This window comes from Sinocyclocheilus grahami, unplaced genomic scaffold (assembly GCF_001515645.1).
Source record: "Sinocyclocheilus grahami isolate Dianchi unplaced genomic scaffold, SAMN03320097.WGS_v1.1 scaffold79.1, whole genome shotgun sequence".
In the NCBI taxonomy this organism is placed as follows: domain Eukaryota; kingdom Metazoa; phylum Chordata; class Actinopteri; order Cypriniformes; family Cyprinidae; genus Sinocyclocheilus; species Sinocyclocheilus grahami.
Genome location: NW_015505258.1, coordinates 1,569,675 through 1,591,788, shown reverse-complemented (window position 1 = coordinate 1,591,788; position 22,114 = coordinate 1,569,675). Strand labels below are relative to the sequence as shown.

Genomic DNA, 22,114 nt, shown 5'->3' with positions numbered 1-22,114 from the left:
AACAATGTTTTTGGAAACCAACATAGACAAACACTGCTAAAGAAAACAATATTTTATGCAATTGGACTTTTGGATTCAAAACCTTATAGTTACTGACACAGCTCTTATGACAATGTAGCCTACTTTTCATCACTATTAGATTACTTGCATATGGATGGAATACACAGTGTCCTGTTTTAGATAATAGACTGGATAGTTGTGAATCTTCCTCAGTAATGGTGTCTCTGCCTATGACTGGGAGTAATTCCACTACATCTCAACAATGACATTCTTCTGTTATTGCACAGCCTGTTTACACCAAGACAATTAAACTACAACTGAAGACAAGAATTCCTAACATTGTGTTAAAAAAAAGCCTCATTCAAACAATGCTCATGGCATTTTTCCTTATCTGTGCAAAATAAACCCATTCCCCATGTGGAAGGTCACACACCTTGAAGCTCTTCACATCCAACAGTTTGTTTGTCTAGAAGTAAAATGTAATCTTGGAATGTCTTGGTTCTCTATCTATTCCTTTCAGTCTTCACTCTTGTAAATATTTTGTGCGCAGTTTACCTTCCTTACAAATTAAATTAGTCAGTTTGCGTTTTTGTGGTTATCTTATCAATTTAACTGAATTAAATTTCATTAATGAGGGCCTTTTCATTATCTAATCATTCCTTTTATTACAGCTGATAACATTGTATAACATGAGTGTCAAAAAAGTTAATTTTAGATTGTTTGAAAAGGATTTCTTAAAAAAAAAAACATGCTTTGGGTATATTGGATAAATGGTTCTAAACAAACTGAAGCCCATTTTTGTTCTCAATAAATTTTTATCTTTACATCTAGTTTCTTCCAAAATATTTGCTTGATTAAAGGGTGAGGTGATCAAACCGTTATGGTGATGATTTAAGACTTTACTTGCGCTGACATGCCTAAGTTTTGCTCATAAATGTAACCTAGCTTGATTATTCAAGCTAAATGCATGGCGTGTTGGAGTCATTTCAGTTTCGAGGAAGTTATTTTGATGACATCTTGCTATACAGGCTTTGTCATTTTATGAGAAACCACACCAATATACTATATAAGGAAGGGACATTTTAACTGAAATTTTGAGCTGTGTTCTCAGGACAAGAGTCACATTTTTAATGGGGCAATTTGTCACATGTGTTTTAAAGGTTGTAAATTCATTCAAAACAATGGTTTGATATATTTGCATTTTACCTTATGTACTTTTGACTGTTTAATACTGCAAGTTGTTTTATTTTTATTAGTGCTTTTATTGTGTACATAATATATGCGTGTGTACTTTGTATGTTTATTATATATATATATATAAATACACACACATGCATGTATATATTTAAGAAAAATATATAAAAACACAAATATTTTTCTTAAATATATACACATGCATGTATATATTTAAGAAAAATATTAGTGTTTTTATATATTAAAAATATTTATATATAATATTATAAAAATATTTTCCAAAATATATACTGTATGTGTGTGTCTTTATAGTACATAATGAATATACACAATACACACACATATATTATATAAACAAAAACTTTTATTTTGGATATGATTAATCGCGATTAATCGTTTCCCGGCCCTAATTTTTATTTAATGTTTTATATGGTTTTTCATGTGACAACTTACCCCAGTGTGAAAAGATGTCTAAAGGTAAGATGAAATTGATGTAGGCTAAAAAATAAAAATAATAATACAACTGTTAAATGGACTACATTTGTATTCCAGGAAAACAATATTTATTTATTTTTATTTAATTTAGATACTTTCGGTATGTCTCTAAATAAACCCATCCTGAGAAATATGCATTGAGTAAAAAGTGTGACAACTAGCCCCGGTCTCCCCTACAGTATTGGGGTCTCTACAACGTAAAGAAAAACAACAAATGCAATCACAACAGATTTGACATCTGAGGATGTTGGCACTGTGCCTTAAAACAACTTCATTACCTCTCCGGCTAATTTAACGCGTTTTAATAGCTCTACAAAGTTGATAAACTACCGCTGTTCACAGAGTCTCCCTCCTAACATAAACGGAGCTCTGCTGATCTCTGCACTCATCCGTCGTAACTGTACTCTTTTGGGGTGACTGATCATATTCCCTGAAGCAAAATGATGAATGAGGACAGCAGCAGTAAAGGAGTTAACGCTGACAGGAAGTTCAAGGAGTCCGTGTCCACGGGGGGCACACGTCAATACTCCTCTCTCTCTCTCTCTCTCTCTCTCTCTCTCTCTCTCTCTCTTACTTTCAAGGCACATGTAGCCTCCAAACTCACTTCACTCTTTCTCCACTAGCGTTTTCTTAACATGTTTAAATGAATGCATTTCCTACTCCGTCTAAATGTAGTGTGAGTGTGGATAACGGAGACTAAGAAACCAAAAGGAAGATGTTCCATTCCTAACGTTGAGTTTTTGACGCTAGCGTTTCTTTCAGCGTTCGCACGCACGGAGCGTCTGTAGTGAGTGACGCGCGACTGTTACTCATATATCGGACAGTAAATGCAGTGAGGATGACAACTGGAAGTGTTGGAAACTGAACACTGGAGAATCCAGCATTGCTTAGTACATTACAATATGGGAAGCCAAGCGTCCAGACGCGCTGTTTAGTCAAAGCAAGCAGGACTACTCACTGATGCGCACGAGCTGGGAAAACTGTTGATCCTTTTCATCAAAAGTGGGATATTAGGATTGGAAACGGAGTACGTACATTGGCTGCGTTACTTTTGATGTCTCCGATCAGCACAGCTGTAAAGGTAGGCTGTGTGTTACCGCTTGTCATACTTTTCAATGTGATTTTCTCAGGATCAGAGATAAGCGAACCATCTTAAAGATAGATTGTACAGCATTAACACTTTACACTAGGCCTATATTTAGCTAGTTTTGAAAATAATATTTCTTAGCGTCTAACAACTGGCATATAAATTGATTAGTTAATTAAGCAAAGAGATTTATATAACACACAGTATAGGCTATTCATATGTGTGCAAGCCAAGACGTGTGTGGGTGTTTGTCATCATCATCATCATGTCTTGAACCTGTAAACTCATTCTTGTTTAGTAGCTACAACAAATCCTCCTTTTGTCTAGTAATATTACTTTAGATTTGTTTACTCCCTCCAGATTAATGTCACACAGTTCCTAATTATGTTTTCATAAAAGATGCAGTATGCTTTTATTTCTCTGTAGCCTGCATGAAAAATGGCTTAAATCAACCTAAGATGGTTGGCTGGTCTTAACCGGTCTCCCAGGCTATAAGGTTGTCTGTTGTCTGGCTTTTAGATGGATTTTTTGCACTCTTATCTAGTTAGAGCAGCAAAACCTACTAAAAACACTTGATTGTGAGACCAAATTGGACAAAACCATCTTAAACCAGCAAAGACCAGCAAACCAGTTTGGGCTGGACTAAGGTGATTTTTCAGCAGGGTTCTACTGTAAACTTTGTTACTGGTTTAGGTTGGTTTAAGCTTGTTTTCCAGCCTGGCATGTGTCCAAAACCCCTCTAAAACCATCAAACCAGACTGGTTAACCACCTTAGGCTGATTTGAGATGTTATAGACTCGTTTCTTAAGATATGTGTATTACCTCAGTCTTAGCTCATAAGCAGCAGTGGAAAACCCTTCAACATGGGATTACTTTGAGCATCAGATCTTTTGTCAGACATTTAAAGTCCAAGCTTTCTCAACTTCTCTACAGCCCCCCTCTTGCTCAACAAACACTATTTTCTTTAGCAGCTGGAATGCTGACTATTCGGGGTGGACAAATAAAACTTCCCAATGAATCCCGTCTGGTCTTAATTTACTCACTCGTTAGTTCAGCCGGGAATACAAACTCATTGAAAAGATGCCAGTCGTTACAAGTGGGAATCTGTATGTTAACCCCAAAATATGTCAGTTTCTCAAAAATAAATTTGGCTTCAATTTGGATCAATGAAATCATGTGATTGATTGGACAAAAATGTATGTAATGCATCCCAGGTATTCTGAATGTCATTATAGTGTTGTTTTGTGAGTTTATGCTGATGTGCTTTATGACCTAAACACACCCCACACAGTTTGTCTGCCATTTTGTCTGTCAGTAGATCAGTGGGGTCATGTTTATTTTCCTTTCAAACACACAAGACACATGCATTCTTGACCGGCTTCAAGGCCTACATTTTCTTTAAAAATGTCAACACACATGGATTTGAGCTCTTTAAACTCTCCACAAATGACACTTCATTGTTCTTCCAGCTTATTATGTTATTTTGAAAATTGCAGCATATCTCAGGGCAAAACAATATCTTAAATGTTGCCCATTTGGGTCTTTAGGGGGGAAAAGGGTATTGTTTGGTCATTTTCATCATATCAAAGAGAAGAATAGGCTTCATGAATGGTCATGGAATCTGAACTGAGAGGCAGGAAGTCAGCCAAACCTTCCCTCTGGATGTTTGGACCTTTGAATGTGAAGGTTAACATGCAAAGCTCTGTTTGCTTTGAAAACCAACATCCCCTTTTCACCATCCACTTATTCACTTGGAAAACTGTCTTGCTAATGCCGGCCTGCTGCTTAGTTTACCATGAATTTAGGAGACAGACCCCCTCCTCCTAAGAGCTCAGAGGGAATACGCCAAATCCCCATTTCCTGCACCCCAGCTACAAGAATTTGGGCTGATGAGCTTCCCAGCTCCATGCTCCATGTCCCTTATGGAGAGATGCGGTACAACCTGCATCTGAGGTGTAAAGCGCAGCTCGAATTCTGTGTATCGTCTTTCATAGTGCCAGTATTTTTGTTGCTTTAATGCTTACTTTTAAGTTCTTTATTGGCATTCATGGTTCCATGATATACCTTTAACATCCATAGAACCTTTACACTGCACTAAAGGTTTTGATAAAGGTTTTTTAAATTATTAAAGGGATAGTTCACCCAAAAATGTCAATTCTGTCATTAATTACTCACCCTTATGTCGTTCCAAACCCATAAGACCTTTGTTCTTCTTCAGAACTCAAATTAAGATATTTTTGATGAAATCTGAGAGCTTTCAGACCCTGCATAGACAGCAACGCACATGTAAGGCCCAAAAAAGGTAGTAAGGACATCATTAAAATAATCCATGTGACAACAGTGGTTCAACCTTAATTTTATGAAGCTACGAGAATGCTTTTTGTGTGCAAAGAAAACAAAAATAGATTTGTTTGCAATTTGTAAATAAAAAAGGTCTGCAACTTGGTGATTCTTGGAAGTTTTGTTGTACAACGTAAACGGCACACACTCACACCCCAAACCTTCTTATTAATAAGTTACTTAGTTACTTTAGTTATTTGATTACTTATTACAAACAAATGTTTTTAAAAATAAACAACTGCTTCTGCAAACTGCAAAATTGGCATATGGTTGTGTCTAATTAACATTAAAGAGCAAAACGTCCAAGTATCACCAATTAATATTTCCCACATACCTTTTTTTACTCATGAATTAAAAACCCATAGGAAAATCTTAAGGGAACCCATGGCAAATATTCCTTCCTGAATTTGACTTCACGGCTGCAGCACTCTATTAGAAAATTAGATTATTTTGAGGTTTCATTTTCATCTCGAATGCAAATGTTCTCAGATATTCCCAGATAAGAGCATCTGCCCAGCAGATGTCGAGGTTTTGATGGAGGTAGTAATGCAAACACAGACAGAATCCCCCCCAACTCCGAACTCCGAAGCCCCCAGAATGAACACAAGAGCAGTCCCTCAGCAGCCAAGAGCCTGAACTTTACACCCATCTCCCTCAAACACCGGCATTTCCGACACTGGTGGAGGAGAAAAGAGCTGGAAGTGGTTCAAAGAGTTGATGGGTTTGGGAGGGGACGAGTTTGTTGACGGTGGAGTTTGCGGACTCTGTCCATCTCAAGGAGTCTTGTGTTTGCAGTGGTGACGGAGCGGGTGCGTTTGGGAGGGTTTCCAAGTGCAGGTGTGTGCACACGCACAGCTGTGAATGCCGTCTTCTGTCTGGTGACTCAAAACCGCACTGTCTCTCTGCCCGACTTGGATGCGTCCTCCATGAGTAATTCGTCCCCACCCTCCTACGCTTCTCTACGACTCTTGATTACCCCAGGTTTTTGTTTGCACCCCTGCTGCGTTCTTTCATCCAGGTCAAAGATCACGACTTTTCTGCGTCATTCCTTCTGTCTACACTATGCCCTGCCTGGATCATTATCCATTTGTCTTTTTTTTTTATCTCTTATCGTTGATCACTAGAAACATTCCTGTTTGTAATATATAACTGTTTAACTTCCAGGCTTGGTACACTATGATTGACATAGCGCTTGCTTTTCCTGGCTACTAAAAGGTCCATTAGCCCCCCTTTTCCCACTGTTGATAAATTGATGGGGCTGCATGCTAGTTTGTCACCTTGAACTTTATGGAGAGACACTTATTATTTTATAGACACCATTTGCAGCACAGCTTTCCTTCTATAATTAGTTGCATACACTAAGACAAAGGGAATTTCCCTGGTGGAGCAAGCAAGAACTCAGGGCTACAGGCCCTTTTTTATATCCCCACTCTTCACTACACCCGATGACACTTTTATTGAGCCTCAGGAACTTGGATGCTTCAGCCCTCTCGGCCAAAACTCTTTCCCCTCACTGTATGTTCTCTGGGGAATGATTGCCTTTCTGTGCGATCATGACATATTTCTGAAAAACCATGAAAATGGGTCTTTTGAAATATGTAAACTGCTTTCTATTGGTCATTGTGAGGTCACTGGCCTTGTTTCGTCGTGTGATTGGCAGGGAAAGCTCTGCTTTCGCTGGCCAGTTGATGATGGCCAAATTTGGATGATCTCACATGGACTGCATTACTGACGCACAGCTGTTTTACTGTGCGCTAATGGGTCATTTTAAAATGTAAGCCAATTTCCCAAAGCTTCAAAATTTGTGCATGAAATGTTGAACATTGAGCTCAGTGGGAACAATCTGAAAAAAAACATTGAAGGGACACATTATAAATCTAATCAGATTTGCTGGTGTATATAAATGATTTTACTTTTTTCTGACTAATTGTAACTAGTTGTACTAGAACATTTTTTTTATTTACTAGTTGTAACTGATTGGCTAAGAGGCAGACATTTTTTCTCCTATTTATGTGTTTTATGTGCAATAATTTTTCTAAACTTGAGCACATTTTAATTTATGGATTAAAAATTAATTTTAAACATTTGTTTTTTTGGTGGTGGGTAGCAGGAAGAAAGTCAAATGTTAGGTTGATACAACTGTATTGATATCAAGAAAGTCTCATTGGTAGAATTAAATTAGAAAAATCTTGGGTTTTTTTGCACAATGTTTTAGGGTTAGGGTTATGTTTTATTTTTTTAATTACTTTTTGTTGCCTACAAAGGCAAAACACAGTGATTATGACAACACTGAAAGTGCCAAAAATGGCTTTAAGGTCCTTTTTAAATGAATGGTTTAATTCAATAATTGATTGTTTGAATATCAATTTCACACTAAATTTGAGTATAGCTGAATCATCTGTCACAGATCATAGACATGATTCAAACCATTTTGTCTAAATTTGTAGTTGCTGCATTTTGGCTTTGTCCAGAATCCACTCCCGATGTGACCATTTGGCAAATGCTTGGTCTTAAAATCACTTATTTATGTAACTAGCTACATTTGTTCTGTTGTCACTCAAACAAAACAAAACTCTTGAAATATGATGATTGTCCCCCTACAAAAAATCATGGTTGGGTGTGACTCCTAAAAACAGAAGTGGCATGTCCATGTCTTCCGTTATAATTGTTTTTCCATTTCAAGCCAATTATGATTTGCTCTGAGAAACAGTTGTGCCATTACCATATTTTACAACCCCCACTTAATATTGTCTAAGAAGATACAATATTGAACAAAGGCTTGAAACAAAAGGCTTGAATCTCCTGTGATTGAGGACCACATACAGCGTGGCCTGCTTTATTGCCCCTCCCTCCTTACTGCCCCCTCGCTTTCATGCCCACTGCATTTCCTCACTAGTGTATGTGTAAATACGGGTGACCACCCCAACCGCACATTATCCATTGTGTTTGTGAAGCCTTTGTTGTCTAACCAAACAAGGAAAAGGCTAAAAAAAAATTGTGGTGCTGGCGGTGGGCAGACATGTCGGAAGGGGGGGATGGCAGTGCTGTGGTCCGGCTCCAGAGGGAAAGGTGAAGGTCAGCTGGAAAAGAAACAATAACCTTCAAAACTCTCTGAGTAAGACAATAGAGCAGCAGGGCCAGGACTGACGATAGTCAGGCTTCTGTTTATTTACGTGTTTGGGTGCATCAGCATTGACCTCACTTTGTGAACAGGTCAGCTGTTGAACATCAAAACACATCTTCACCCCTCCACACACTCACATGCACCTCTGTTTATGTGTGTTGGCCAGTTTTAGATAGATGGACGTTGCATTGGGTGTGATTGTGTTTATAGTAGTGGGCTCTGTTTGCAATATGAATTCATCTGTTGATAATTCTTTACAGTTCAGTGTCAAAAGTAATAGTTTTTTATGCTTTAGTTAAAACCAGAAGCTTCGCTTCTGCTTTGTGTTTTTGGTTGCAAAATAACTATGAATAAAATGAATAAGACATGTTCAAGAAACTGTTCAGTGAATAAAAGTTATTTGTTGGCATCTATGGTTCCAAAAATAACCTTTAACTACCATGAAACCTTTCATGCACAAAAGGTTCTTTACAGTGGAAAAAGGTTCTTAACATTATTAAAAAGTTCTTTACACTAAGAAAATTTAACCTTTTAAGAACTGTTCTCTGGGGAACCTAAATGTTTCTTCTATGGCATGGGTTCCTAAACGTTTTTGTCAGCTGAATCCCTTATACTTGAAAATATTTACTTGAAGTACCCCATAAGATTTTAAGCTAATATTTTAAGTACGACACGTTTGCATGTTCATGTAAATATAAAATATTTAATATTTTTCAGTAAGTCTTTTATTTTGTTTAAATGGCTGCATGGCCAAAAAGTTTTTATTTTGGCAGAATAGTGGTAAAATGCTGTAAACTTTCGAAATGTTGGAAATTATACCAGTGTTTATGTGGTTAAATAAAGTGAACCGAATGCACACTGCATTCCCAAATGCATGTTAAACTTGCAGAGATGGAATTTGTGAGATGCAGCATTTAGCCTACTATGAACAGCATTGCACTGAAAACTGTTTATTATAAGCGGCACGTGTAAATGAACACAGTGACACTCTTCACTCTGAAACATGCAATGCAACAGACGATATACTTTTTTAATTAAATAGCATGATGTATTGCAATTTCAGTTTTATTACTATTAATTGTGCAGCCCCATTTGTTTATTTTAATGTGACATTGTATTTAATTAAATATTAGCATTTCATTATTTTTGGCCTTTTGTATCACAATTCAGAATTTTTTCCTCACAATTCTAAATGTACATTTCACAATTCAGATCTTTTTTTTCAATTATGAGTTTACTTCTCGCAATTTAGTTTTTTTTTCCTGCCACGAAATAAAAAATAATTTCTTTATTTCTCTCACAATTCAGACTTTTTTCTTGCAGTTATGAGTTTATAGCTCACAGTTCCATTTTTTGCAATTCTAAGAAAATTGCAAGGAAAAAAAGTGAGATTTGTGAGATGTAAACTAAGAATTTTGAGATATAAACTTCCGCCTCTTTTTTTTTTTTTTTGACTTATTTTCTTTCACAATTCTAAGTTTATACTCACAATTTTCTCAGAATTGAGAGAAAAAACATCTGTGTTGTGAGTAGTGGTCGACCGATATATAGCCATGGCTGATATATCGGCCGATATTTGGCATTTTTCAAATATCTGCATCGGCTGATAAGTTTTTCTGTTTGGCCGATGCGTTCGTGGTGGGACTTTTATTTTGACGGCGCTGAGAACGGCAGCGCCTGAACACACAGTCCTCACATTGCCCCTCTTGTTCGCTGTCGTCGTTAACAGTTCTGTCCACGGACAGAATTCTGTCTAATAATCAGATAGTACTGTTAAACAAAGGAATTAAAATGTATACAAAAAAGTATTATAAGGATTGCTTTTATATTGTTAGTAATAGAAAGGCAAACATTATAATACTTTCTCGTTTGCCGTCAGCATTCAGCAAATACGCATTTACATAATTTAAACAAATCTTTGAATGACTAATGAACATCTAATTTCAAAAACCTTGCAAACTTAGTTGAATCCAGCTGTGAGATCTTATGAAGTGTACATTTGTATCCTGCACGATTGCGTGTACTCTGCGTGACGGTCGGTCCGTGCGAACTGAATACGGACAGGAGGAGAGTTCAGCTTCACTGAGACGCGCGATCGACAAACTTTAAACTCGTGATTTCAAATTATGCTGCGCTTCATGCTTTGTCCAATGTAGGGCTGGACGATATGGCCAAAATTTATATCACGATATATTTCTTCATTTCGGTCGATACGATCTAATTCCGATATCGATATGAACACTATTTATCTGAAATAGAAATCTTTTGTAACATTATAAATGCCTCTATCATCACTTTTGATCAATTTTAAGCATCCTCGCTAAATAAAAGTATTAATTTCTATAATTTCTTTCCCAAAAAAATAATAAAAATTATACTGAATGGAATAGTGTATAATGTTACAAAAGCTTTTTATTTCAGATAAATGCTGATCTTTGGATCTTTCTATTCATCAAAGAATACTGAAAAAAATGTTTACTCAACTGTTTTAAATATTTATAATCAGCAAATCAGCATATTAGAATGATTTCTGAAGGATCATGTAACACTGAAGACTGGAGTAATGATGCTGAAAATTTACCTATGTATGATCACAGGAATAAATTACATTTTAAAATCTATTCAAATAGAAAGCAATTTTAAATAGTAAAAATATTTAAACATTTATTTTTTTTTTGCTGTACTTTGGATCAAATAAATGCAGCCTTGGTGAGCAGAAGAGAATTCTTAAAAAAAACAAAAAAAAAACATAAAAAATCTTAATATTCAAAAATTTTTGACTGGTAGTGTAGGCTAATTATTCTTATAGATTGAAACAAATGTGCTTCAGCCAGAAAAAAGGGTATGAAAAGTGCTCCGAGTCGCTGCAGAAAACAAACAAATTGAACAACAACAAAAACTGGAAATGTTGCTGGAGACGACGTGCTTATTTAAAAAACTGATTCTCTGCCAGCAGGAGGCGCTTTTAGAGTGATAAAACTAGCGGTTTCCCCAGTAATGGCTGTAATCAAAGCAGCTCCGCTCATGAATGCTACTTTATCAGATCAAATGAAAATGCCATCGAAACTTTTCTGAAGACAGTCCGTTCCCTTCAGAGATACATTCATATAAAACACCCGCGCCGTGTTTTGATTTTGAAACGTGCAGTGCTCATGTTTATTCAACGAAGCCAAACGGCACAAATAAATATAATGTAGGCTATATCAAAATATCGGAAATGTTTAAAAATCATATCACCGTTATTGAAAAAAATTATATCGCAATACATATTGATATTGAATTATTGTCCAGCCCTAGCTCAATGTCATATTCATGTCATTTTCACTGTGTGCTGTATGTAAAATGAGTGTTACCTTGGCTTTATTTGAAAAAATGTGATTCCCAATGCACACAAACTTCCCAGAATACTGAGTGCCCTGTTGGTTACAGTGTTTACTTCCTTTTTAATTATATTTTTATTAAATATTTGTTTATTTGTGAAAAATACTTTGTCATTTAAAGTATAAGCATGTTTATTTTACACATTTATTTTTTTTAATCCATTTTCAAATTATTTCAAATTTCTTAAATATTAAATAAAATTATATCGGCTTTATATCGGCCATCGCTTTCTGCTTTCTGAGATATCTGCATCGGCTGTCAAAAAAACTATATCGGTCGACCACTAGTTGTGAGATGAAAAGTTGCAAAAACAAGCTTCCATATGAAAAGTCTGTAACATAGTTTGGTTAAAATTTCTCAATGGTAGTGTAAAAAACAGATTTTTTTACCCTGTCAAAAACAGCTCTTTTCAGATCAAGCCGTTTTTGTAGTATTTTCCTTTAAATGTTAATGAGCTGTGCTGATTAATTAGCACATTATTAGGAAAGGCGATTTGCAAAGATTCATTACAAAACCTTATACTCACTACTTCTGTAGATGAGGCTGGATCATGAATGATTCACGCGAACATAGATGCCTTTATGTAGATCAAAAACTCAGTCACTGACAAAACACAGCAGAACCCTTAAAGGGTTACATGCACTTTTACAAGTTGTTTGAACTGAAATGTGTGTTGGCAGTGTGTGTACACAACCACCCTAAAATGATAAAAATCCACCCAGTGTTTTTTTTAATCTCGTTAAATGTTTTCCCCTTTCTCAAACTGAGCCAATCTCAGATGCCTGTCTGTGTGACGTCACACAGACAGGCATCTGAGATTGGCTCAGTTTGAGAAAGGGGAAAACATTTAACGAGATTAAAAAAAACACTGGGTGGATTTTTATCATTTTAGGGTGGTTGTGTACACACACTGCCAACACACATTTCAGTTCAAACAACTTGTAAAAGTGCATGTAACCCTTTAAGGGTTCTGCTGTGTTTTGTCAGTGACTGAGTTTTTTATATTACAATACAAGAAACCGTGAACTTCTTCACACTAACATATAATTGTCATCCAGCTCTTCTACCCTTTAGACACGCAAAAGAAAACTCCCTAAAACACACACATGTGCAGGCAAGAACAGGCACACAGCTGTCCAGCTGTGCTCTCATGTAATAGGACTCTGTCAGCGGGTAGTTTTGTCTCTATGACTGACAGACTGCGGAGCATGAGGATGCACCTGGAATGATGCCACAAGAGATGCAACTGTAATGAAAATTACAGGGTGGAAAAAGGCCTCCTGCTTGACATTTTTCATTATGACAAAGTTGCAATTTTGCTTGAGGAGCACGTCAGGGTGTTTGGAAGACGTATGGAGACTGGCTGCTCTGCATTAGGGAGAGTAGAGTCTCGCTAACCTCATTCTAAACTCTGCGCTGGCTAACCAGATGTTGGCTCTCATCCACTCGGCCTCAAAAATACTTGCTGTCCCCCCAATCCCTCCGACGGAAACATTTATTCGCTATTAGAATCTGTTGTCAGAAAGCAAGTCAATTTTTTTTTTACCACAATTCCATTTCTGGAATTCGGGAATTTCACAGCAAACAAGCTCTGGAGCCAAAAAAGTACATGGGGTTTTAACCGCAAAGGCTTGTAGTGTTCTACAACCTTCATTCTCGTAGTTACAGGAAGTGAGATTCCTTTAATGAGGCAGAGCTGGAAATGGGCCCTAAAGGACCCGGGGGACTGCGGTGAGAAACACACTGAAGGACAGTGCATGGAAAAGTGCCAGGGTAATTTTTAATTTAGTCTGGTTACGAGACATCCAAAACAGATCATTACGCTTGGCTCGGAGCATTTCGCTGCAACTGAAGTATGGACACAAACAGAGCTGCCTAAATAACAGGAGCTCTATCACGCACTAAAACTTTAGATCAGCGGTTGTCGATTAGTGGATCATGGCCCAAAATTTGGTTGCACGTCTATTCTGACAGGAGGGACAAAACAATGCTTAATGTGAATGATAAAATGCAACTAGCCGTATAATGGTTAGGGATGCGCAATATATCTGTATCATATCAGTTAATTATAAGACAATTTTGCAGATTTTTGTTAATTTACCTGTATCATTCCATATTGGATATTCAAATGTAACAATGTAGTCATCAATTTGAGTATGATTACACAGTTGAATCAACAATGTAATCACACTGTACTTTTTACTTGCCTGAATGATTTTTTTTAAAATTTGTTTTATTTGAAAAATATTTGCGTACTGTACATTTTAATGTTGTGATACCTGATTTCAATTATCTGTAACTTTAGAAAGATTTTCTATCGCATTTTTTAAATTTTTTCATTCTTTAAGCATCATTTCAATATATTTGGTTTAGACTCATTTACAGTTGTTGAGTATCATGTAATCATACTGTACATATCAATGTTGTGATGCCTGAATTCAGTTGTATCATTTAAAAAGACTGATTTTAGTGTTATTTGTATTTTATTTTCTTTATAATATTTTTCTGTCTTGTTTTAAGGATTATTTTATATTTAACAAACTTATTTAGAAAGAAAATGTCTATTTATATATATATAAATTATAAAAAAAAAATTATGGATATTTTAGTTGCGTGAGACTTTAGTCTTTGCAACTTCAGGGATCTTATCTATTCACAATCAGCTTGTAACACTCCAAAGAGAAAGGAAAACTTGAAATCGCATCATATGACCCCTTTAAAGGGATATTTCACCCAAAAATGAAGATCTGTCATTAATTACTCTCCATCATTCCAAACCCGTAAGACCTTCGTTCATCTTCGGAACACAAATTAAGATATTTTTGATGAAATCCAAGAGCTTTCTGATCCTCCATAGACAGCAACGTAACTGACACGTTCAAGGCCCAGAAAGGTAGGAAGGACATCATTAAAATAGTCCATGTGATATCAGTGGTTCAACCGTAATTTTATAAAGAATAGAAAACAAAAATAATGACTTTATTCAGCAATTTCTTCTCTTCTGTGTCAGTACTTTCGTGAATGCGTGTCAAAGACTGACACTGAAGAGAAGAAATTGTTGAATAAAGTTGTTATTTTTGTTTTCACAAAAAGTATTCGCGTAGCTTCATAGCATTACGATTGAACCACTGATGTCACACGGACTATTTTAATGTTGTCCTTCCTACCTTTCTGGGTCTTGAACATGGTAGTTGCATTGCTGTATATGGAGGGTCAGAAATCTCTCGGATTTCATGAAAAATATTATAATTTGTGGTGCAAAGATGAACAAAGGTCTTATGGGTTTGGAACGACACGAGGGTGAGTAATTAATAACAGAATTTTCATTTTTGGGTGAACTATCCCTTTAAGTGAGAACCCTTGTTTTAGATTAAACCTCTTTATTGAACTTCATAAATCAAAGCGTAGAAAAAGAGCAGTGTCAATTTTATTGTAAGACATCAGAGCAGAACGAGTATGGAGAACTTCTCCCTTATGCTGTGAACTGTTTCTGTCTCTTTCTGAGTTATGGAGGGTGGCTGGATAGTTCACGCGTTCCCTCAGATGTTGAGCTCTCCTGCTGGTGTTGTCCTTTGAGTGACGGGCAGCAGGGAGCCTGCGGAGTGAAGGCTGGGGCAGGTGACATGGGAGACGGCTTGTCGGGATATGATAAACATTAACACATCATAGAGGAGCCCTGTCTATTCCGATTGTTTCATTTTCCTGAAGTTCCAGCACCAATTGCGCTGACAGGACACATGCTCAACATTTGGGAAAGAGAGCTGCGGATTTTTGTGTTTGTGCCAACCATTACATATGTTTCATTTTTCTCTTCTTTTGTAAGAGCGAGAGAGAAAGTGTGAGACGAAACCCTTCAAAGCAAGGCTGCGAGCTACAACCCCCACTCTTTCTCAAACAGCATCGATTGAGTTTCAGCTCTTTAATTGCTTTGGCTTGGACCTTTGGTATTTTTTTCCTCTAGTTTTTTTTTTATTGTCTTCCTCTTTTCGTGAAAGAAGCGGAAGGCACTTTCGCACTGATAAAGAAAGAGCCGGTTAGCTGTGTTTTTTCTCAGTCTAAACTAATGGGAGTGTACACTACATTTGTTGAGTGGTTATATTGTTTCTGACTTGTGTCTGAGTTGACTGTGTAGGACATGCTTCTGTCCTAGAGATGTGTCACTTGTGTATATACTTTCTTTATTTCTTTATTTCTGTGCTTCTGTTTCTTACTGTGAGGTGCTGCTCTCGCTGAGCTTTTTATTTTTTTTATTTTTAATATTTTATTTTATGTTTCCAAGCAGACATTCTTGCCGAAAAGTGACAGTGCTACCCAATGAGCTGTTTTGTTTTATTTTATTTTATCTTAATATTTTTTTTATTTTATGATATTTTACAAACAGACTTTCTTGCTGTGAGGTGGCCATGATTGCCAATTATTAAATTAAATTAAATTAAATTATATTTTTTATTATTTTATTTTCCAAGCAGACATTCTTGCTGCTCAGTGACAGTGTTATTTTACTGCCATTATTTTTTATTACACTTTTTGAATACATTTGCCATGTAACAATTCTTATAGATGAACTAAAACTGTTTTGTTGTTTAACACTTTGCATTTGTTTTGCAGGTTTCAACTTCCTGTGATATAATCACACCATGCCTGAGGGAGCGGGCCGCGACAGCCAGAAAAAAAACAGCAACCAAGGTCAGATGCCACTCAGTTAATATCAATGTTTGGAAATCTGATCATAATGATGTGATATCCCAGTGAAAAGTCACTGACAGGAACCGCTCATTCATGGCCTGATTTTGAAGTTCCTTTGTTAACTTCTACTGTAAGTTGTGGTTGAGTTCAAAACCACAAACAAGAGCTTGGGAAAATGACGAAATATATATTTTCTGAGACATTGCACAATTTTCAATGGAGATAAGCCATCAAGCATGCCCAAGATAAGAGTGTCTATCAGGAATGAAATGTTAACAGTTATCAGGTTCAGATTTAGACGGGTGGTCTCCCTCTTGATATTTTTGGACCTCAGCCTCTCCTACTTTACAAAGAATGGTTGCTTACATTAACAATTCAAACAAACTGAACACGACTGTTGGAAATGCGCTGCCAGTCACAATTGTTTAGAGTTGGTCACTGCTCTTTGGATTGGGCTTTCTAAACAATTTGTGATTGAAATAGTTCTGATCATGAAATAGAGACCAAGTGGCACATTTATGTTTAGAAAGAAATTTTAATGTCACATAGAATCTGGAATATGTCAAGTTGCTGTCAATATACTATGCATCCCAAAAGAGCAATGCATATACCTTCAAATATATGTGGCCATTTTCAAATAAAAATGTCATAATACAAACATCTTTAGGCGTTTGACCCAAATCATGTCGTCCAGATCTCAGCTGGCATGTGTTGAGCTCTGAGAACCTTTGGAGGGAACCGCTTGTATTTGGTTTCACCACTTCCTGTGACGGGGCCGTCAGGTGCAGACTGGCACGGCGTACAGGATGTATCTCAACAGACAGATGAGCACTCAGATTCACAGATACAGATAAACATTCACTGCTTGAGCTCAGCTCCATCTTGTACTGTTATTTTGTGTCATTTCTGTTTTGCAGTACCTTTTGAACTCTTTTGAATGTCTGTGTTGGAATTTAAGAATGCATTTCTATAATATCAAACTTTCAGAGATATTCAGGGGTCAAGCTCAGGCACCTAAATGTTATTAATTCTGACTCTACACAATGGCAAGAAAATAGGGTATAACTTAACTAACTTTAAGTAAATTTTTATTTTTTTGGATATTGATTTCTGTTGTTTTCCCAATAAAAATGATGTCTTCATCTGGAGGAGGAGGATGTTATTAAGGAACTCACTTGTGTTAACTTGTGCTTGCTTGTTCAATGGTTTGGGGTATGATTTTTTTTAGAGAAGTCAAAGCTGCATTTATTTGATCAAATATACAGTAAAAATAGTAGTATTTTGAAATATTATTACAATTTAAAATAATAGTTTTTATTTAAATGTATATTTTAAAATGTCATTTATTTCTGTGATGGCTAAACCTGAATTTTCAGCATCATTTCTCCAATCTTCAGTGTCACATGATCATTCAGAAATCATTGTAACATGCTGATTTGCTGCTCAAGAAATTGATCAATGTTGAAAACAATTGTGCTGCTTAATATTTTTTGTGGAAACCGTGATACATTTTTTTTCAGGATTCTTAGAATATAAAGTTCAAAAGAACAGCATTCATTTAAAATATAAATATTTGTAAGATTATAAATGTGTTTGCTGTTACTTTTGATTGATTAAATGCATCTTTGCTAAATAAAATGATAAATTTCCTTCAAGAAAAAAGACCCCAAACCTACTGACTCCAAATATATATAGCAGGAGTGACCTTTGTGATGTCATTTATCATCAGCTTTTCTTTGAAAAAGAACAGAGATATGGAAGGTCAGCATCTTCTCCATAAATTATTTCAGTTTATCTTGCTGATGTTATAGACATAGACATTCCTGTTTTAGACAGTCCTCTCTCAAATGTTACAGGTATGGAGAATGATGTAATCGGTGAATCTTACGAAATCTGTCCAGAGATCATATTTGTTTCTAAAATCAAATCAAATCTTTTTACAATATTTTTTGGAGCCTGTTTTAGGATCATCAAGTTTGCGTTGTGACAATTTCCTCCTCCAGTTTTCATTTTCTTAAAAAAAAAAATCTTTATTTTAAGGTGAAATGTTTTAAACTAATTCAGTGGTTCCTTGTATTGTCTTGTTTCTCAAACACATAAATGCTCTCTTACGGTTTTGCGGTCTGTGCACTAATGCACACCTAGACAGGAAGTCTCTCTATAAGAGAGAAGTGTGCAACAAGCCCAACTCACATTTTTTGTGCACGTTAGATATGGTGCGTGGTTCCTGTTTGCTTTATGACTGATGAGGTCCTTTCAGTCCTTCCTGGAATACGAGTCATTTTCAGAAATAATTTGGATACCTGATGTCATTTGGTAGACGTTGGTAGCCATTTGCTTCTAATTAGTTATGAGTACTAACTAAACTACGGTGAGAAGACTGCATTGGTGGTCATTCCAGCTGATGCAGCAGTGCCTTGCAGATCAGGTATGTGATCTCTTCCTCTTGGCTTTCACTCGTCTGGCCAAACGATCTCCACAGACTGCCGTTATTGATATAACAGGCCTGATTCTCTGTTAGGTGAGCCTTGTTAGGCTCTTTATTGGAGTTAGAATGGCTAAATAAAAGTGTGTAGAAGATTTATGATGAAAATACCACAATTACTGGAACTCATAATAAGTACGTATAACTGACTAATAATTTATCGCAATTACGGACACAAAGATCAAATTAAGGTGTTTTTTTACATTGTTATTTACATAAGTGGATCGATGTCATTATGAAAATATAGGAAATTAGCCCTAATGTATTATTTCAGATTTCTAAAACAGCTGCACAATTCATCAAGTCAATCCATTTTCCATTAAGAATCATATAATTATGAAGAAAAGTATATATGTGTTGGCTCACGCACATGTTCATCAGTCTTATCTAGAGATGGTTAGGTTTTCTTGGACATCCTGACTGATTTATCCTCTCTAATTCGTGCTTGGAGGCTCTTTAAACTTAATGTTTGGGATAACGAAATCCATAGGGATGAGGTTTTGGGTGAAGAACTCCCCTGCTGATGGTTCTTCCATGCCACATGAAAGCTTCTGACTTCATGCCCAAGTAGTGACGGAGAACGCTGTCTGCTTTTGTTCTAGAGGATGCGCTGGGTTTACGTTGTCACACTTCATGCATCTGTCTGGCTGAATTTATGCTGCGCTTTGAACATTCTCCTGAATGCTTTTGCACCAGTACTTGAGATCTTGAGATAGGCATCAAACGAAAAGCAAAAGATGGTCATATTGGTGATGTATGTCGGGCCATGGAGGATTTTACAATCAGATTTTTTCATGTGCGACTGCCGCCATAGTGGTGCTGATCTTGGACTGGGGCCAGCAGAAGATAAACACATGCTTTCATGTACTTTATGAGTGAGTTTAAATCAAATTCAGGCAATCAATATTACCGAAGTGCCTTCAAACTTTGTATGAATTGGAGAACAGGCCACAAGCAGCTCCAGCTAATGGTCAGCTGGAATGCTTGATGGATGATAGGCAGACTTAACGAGGAAGGGAGTGTAGAGAGCAACAGTCGACTGCGTCGCCCTGCCTGCTAGGTCAGAGGAAATGGAGGATTGTTCGTCTCTGCCGGCTTGTGCTCTGTAACTGGGCCACCATTGTGACAAGCACAGCCCAGCATTCAGCCTTAAATAATGGCAATCCTCACAGCACTCTGTACCGGCCTGTGTTCACTTGCCTTGACAACCAGACTGTTGTGTTCAGTTTTGATACGGCTCTTCAGGCAGAACGTTACTGTTTTGTTTTAGATGTTCTGGTCGTCTGAGGGCACGGCTGATTGAATGACTTCTGTGTTTTCAGGTTTAATCGTCCAGCAAATTGCAGTCAGGAAGTTGTGATTTTTGTTTCCTGTCTGTACAGGGCGTGCACTGCACCGTTAGATTGACAGCTTCTGTGGGTTTGCTGCAAGCTAATGTGATGTAGATTTGCACAGTCACACCTTTGAGGCAGGCAGAAAAATATTTGCAAGAAACACTTTGTAAACACTTAGTTTGTCTTTGTACTCGACTGTTGGTTTGTACCTTACCTTGTATAAAAAATTACAAATATATAAAAAATAATAATAAAATAAACGATATATTTATATAATAATATATTATATTGATATATTTTTTATTTCTCAAATATATTTGTATGTGTGTATATATATATATATATACATACAACTAAAACATTTCAAGTAATATTTAAAAAAGAAACAACTATATGGATATATATTTTTTTTTTAAAATAATAAAAATCATAGATTCATAACAACATAACATAACCAAAATAAGGAAACCCAAAAAGGAGAAAAAACGAAAACAAGAGAATACCAGACCAAAGACAAGTAAAGATTATCAAAAAAAGAAAAGAGAGGCAATGTGAAGTATTTGATGAGAAATACGTTTTATTGATAATAATAAATCTAAGTATTAATATATTTATATAATAATATATTATATTGATATATTTTTTATTTCTCAAATATATTTGTATGTGTGTATATATATATATATATACATACAACTAAAACATTTCAAGTAATATTTAAAAAAGAAACAACTATATGGATATATTTTTTAAAAAAAAATAATAAAAATCATAGATTCATAACAACATAACATAACCAAAATAAGGAAACCCAAAAAGGAGAAAAAACGAAAACAAGAGAATACCAGACCAAAGACAAGTAAAGATTATCAAAAAAAGAAAAGAGAGGCAATGTGAAGTATTTGATGAGAAATACGTTTTATTGATAATAATAAATCTAAGTATTAAAATTTTTGATTTTTGCATGCAGACTTTGGAAAGCTGAGCACATCTTTGAGACACTGTTGAGATCTCTTCTGGAATGCATGCAAGATTTACTGGGGGCTTCAAGAAGCAGGAGATTTAAGCCAAAGTCAACATTTGCTCTTGTTTTGGAGAAACAATTGAGATATGAAAGAGATATCATTTGTGATTTTGCATAATAGTTCTTAATGTTGTCTTATTGTCTTCGAGTTTTTTTTTTTTCATTCAGTAACCAAAAGTCCTGTATTATTCAGTGATCACTAGTATCTCCACACTAAATTGTCTCTGTTTCTCTCTGCTGCAGCTGCCAAGCGCCCCTCCTCCGTGTCCTCGCTGAGTGGGATCGTGAGCCGTATGGCCTCCTCAGGGGGCGCATCCCGCGGGAGCTGCACCTCTGTTAACACGGTGTGCTCTGACAGTGACCGCGGAGCCAGTCTCAGCTCCTCTGCTTCGTCCGCCTCACTGCAGGATGGACACTCTTCCTCTTCCTCCTCATCACTCCCCTACGGAGCCGTGCCGACCTACCCCGGGCCACAGCGCAATGGCTCCGACATCAGCCTGGACCTCACCCCTCTCTCCCTGCTGACAGGAGCCGGTCCCCTCCGTGCCTCCACAACACCGCTGCCCAAACTCACTCGTCTGGAGAGGGTGGCGCTGGAGATAGTGGAGACAGAGCAGGCCTACGTGAGGGACCTCAAGAGCATTGTGGAGGTAAGAACCAGACACATGCTGACCTCTTTTCCTACAATGTTTTGTACTGTAACACAAAAACAACGTTGAGCTAATGTTGAAGTAATGGGTTTTTTAAAAATTTGAACCTTGAAGGGATAGTTTACCAAAAATAATTAAAATTCTGTCATTTACTCATTCTAATATTGTTCTAAAACACATATAAACAACTTTTGAAATATCTTGAGGCAAGGTTGGCTCTTTTGACTTGACTGTCCAGATAACCCTAGAAACTCGAAAGCAACCCAGTAAAAACCACTCAGTACACCTAACAACAGCCTAGAAACCCCCCAAAA

General features: G+C 36.5%; 1 protein-coding gene across 2 annotated transcripts in view; it reads left to right on the top strand.

Annotated features, from left to right (window-relative positions):
• The first annotated feature begins 2,268 nt into the window (after positions 1 to 2,268).
• The window catches only part of LOC107586265 (uncharacterized), a 46,633-nt gene continuing 26,787 nt past the window's right edge, over positions 2,269 to 22,114 (top strand). Inside the window, exons 1-3 of one of the 2 annotated variants that reach the window (XM_016273543.1) lie at positions 2,269 to 2,770; positions 16,230 to 16,307; positions 21,394 to 21,800. In XM_016273543.1, the coding sequence (XP_016129029.1) occupies positions 16,259 to 16,307; positions 21,394 to 21,800 (456 nt within the window). In that variant the 5' untranslated portion in view covers positions 2,269 to 2,770; positions 16,230 to 16,258. Of the gene's footprint in view, positions 2,771 to 16,229; positions 16,308 to 18,530; positions 18,736 to 21,393; positions 21,801 to 22,114 lie in introns of those variants that run through there. The other variant, XM_016273544.1, reaches the window with a different exon arrangement.